The sequence below is a fragment of the Dendrobium catenatum genome, unplaced genomic scaffold (assembly GCF_001605985.2).
Source record: "Dendrobium catenatum unplaced genomic scaffold, ASM160598v2 original_scaffold_85649, whole genome shotgun sequence".
NCBI lineage: Eukaryota > Viridiplantae > Streptophyta > Magnoliopsida > Asparagales > Orchidaceae > Dendrobium > Dendrobium catenatum.
In genome coordinates this window covers 458-2503 of record NW_021404090.1, presented here as the reverse complement: position 1 = coordinate 2503, position 2046 = coordinate 458, and the positions used below count along the sequence as shown (strand labels likewise).

The window sequence follows — 2046 nt, the reverse complement described above, 5'->3', positions numbered from 1 at the left end:
AAGAACAACTTAAATGCCATCAAATTAATTGGCTAAGGTGTTTCTGTACAATGGCATAACAATCTCTATTAAGAGGAACACATAAAGAGTTAATCATATAGAGCATTTGGATTTGTTTGAGGTTCATTACTGACTGACACAACATTTTGATCTCTTAACAATCTTTGAAATATTCTAAATAGCAATCACAGTAATATCACCACAATTATCCAATCAACCTCATTACAATATAAGCATGCAATTAACAATCATTAGATTGCAAATAGGAGATTACAACAAAATGAAAATTGCAAATATTTCATTTTGGTTAGATCAAAATGCTTAAATTGAAGGTATACATGTAAATATTAAAATCAATACTTCAGAAAAGCAAGATAATGAAGCCGAAATGACTAATTTAGAATCAAACAAAAATGACCATTAAAAATCAAATTACATAAGCTCAGTCCACATTAAAATACAGGAATATAAGATCAAATTCATCATTTGTGATTAAATGAAGAATTAGGATTTTATTTGACAAAAACAGATTTATAAAGAAAGTAGCAAACGCAACTCACTTCTATCTTTTGATTGGGAACTTTGACTATCAATCAAGAGGTCTTTGGTTCGAAGCTTGCCTGTGTTTTGTTTGTGAGTTTGTCTTAATTGGCCTAAATATCCCCCGAAAAAAGAAATCAGCGACACAACGGCTAAGTCCATTACAAAGAAAACAGCTAACATTTGGTTCTCACTTCTCAAAAAACTTCTGAAATCATAAACAAACTAAGCATCAAAGATTAGTTGCTTAGCACCTGAAAGAATTTTGTGAGTTTCAGAAGCAATTCTGTTCAATGATATTTCAACTGGCACATTATTAAAAGCCTCAACTGCCTCTTTCGCTGTAGCAACACCTACTGCAGCACTTTGCATGATATCCAAACCAGAACAAAGAGAAGAAAGTATTCCACCAACCAAGCAATCGCCGGCGCCAGTAAGGCTCACCACTGAAGCAGGTGGTGCTGGAAGATGAAAGGCAAAAGAACCTGAACTCATCTGTACAAATCTCAGGAAACTTTCATGGTGGTGAGGAGGGCAATTTTTGTTGATAAGCTTCAATAGTTGTCTATTGTGATCAACTTCTTCTTTGTTCTTTATAGTAATGTCTTTCAGGAAGTCAGCAACATCTCTGAAGCATACAAATACACCATCAGAACCAAGGGTCACAATGAGCAATTTGATTCCTCTTTCCAGCAAAAGAAGTATTGCTGGTTTCAAGAGATCGAACAATGATTGCACCGACGGAAGCCATTTTTCTGTATTTGTGTGCCGTTGCACAAAACTAAACCTTTGTTGGGAAGACAAGGCATTTGCCATGGCAATGAGCTCGTTTTCATTAGGAGATGCACATGTTATCTGCAAAATTAATAAGGCCAAATAAAGAAATAACCTGAAATCTAATATAGTTAGAATGTCAAAAAGCTTGTTGCTTACAAACAGTTCACATTAGACTCATTAAGAAATTCATGTTCTGTTTGATCTTTAAGGAAGCGATTTGATATTGAATGATTGCGTTGAGCTCATTTTCATAACAAGCTGAACACAATTAAAAATGACCTTTTTTTAGATCTAAATGAGAATTTGATTCTTAATAGATACAAGGGAGAAAAAAAAATTCATGTGGCCGATGCTACGCAGTGGGATAAAGGTTTATTGTTGTCATTGATGTACATATTATTAATATTATATTTTTTCACATTTATTAATTGGTTAGTAGACATACAGAAGATTCTATCATGTTTGGCTAATTTATATCTTTAAATGTAATGAACAACACAGTATCATCATCAAAGTAAATTAAAGTGAAATTTGTGTTCTAGTACTCACATAATCTACAATAGATGCTATTCTTGCAGATTTTGTCACTGAAACAGGTTCAAACCACACTGGAGTGCGGGATTTAGCTGCTACTGGAGAAGATAATTAAAAACAATGCATCAGATGAATATGAAAGAAATTAATATATGAAAAACAAAGATATTATCATGATAGGCCACTCATCCACAT

At 33.2% G+C, this 2046-nt stretch overlaps 1 protein-coding gene across 1 annotated transcript; it reads right to left on the bottom strand.

The window, feature by feature from the left end:
- Positions 1–393: 393 nt before the first annotated feature.
- Positions 394–1389, bottom strand: LOC110115506 (the record flags this gene model as incomplete). The annotated part of the gene is given in 1 exon segment (XM_020848767.2): positions 394–1389. A coding segment is annotated over 1 exon segment (624 nt), but the record flags the coding sequence as incomplete, so codon positions are not given.
- Positions 1390–2046: the final 657 nt, after the last annotated feature.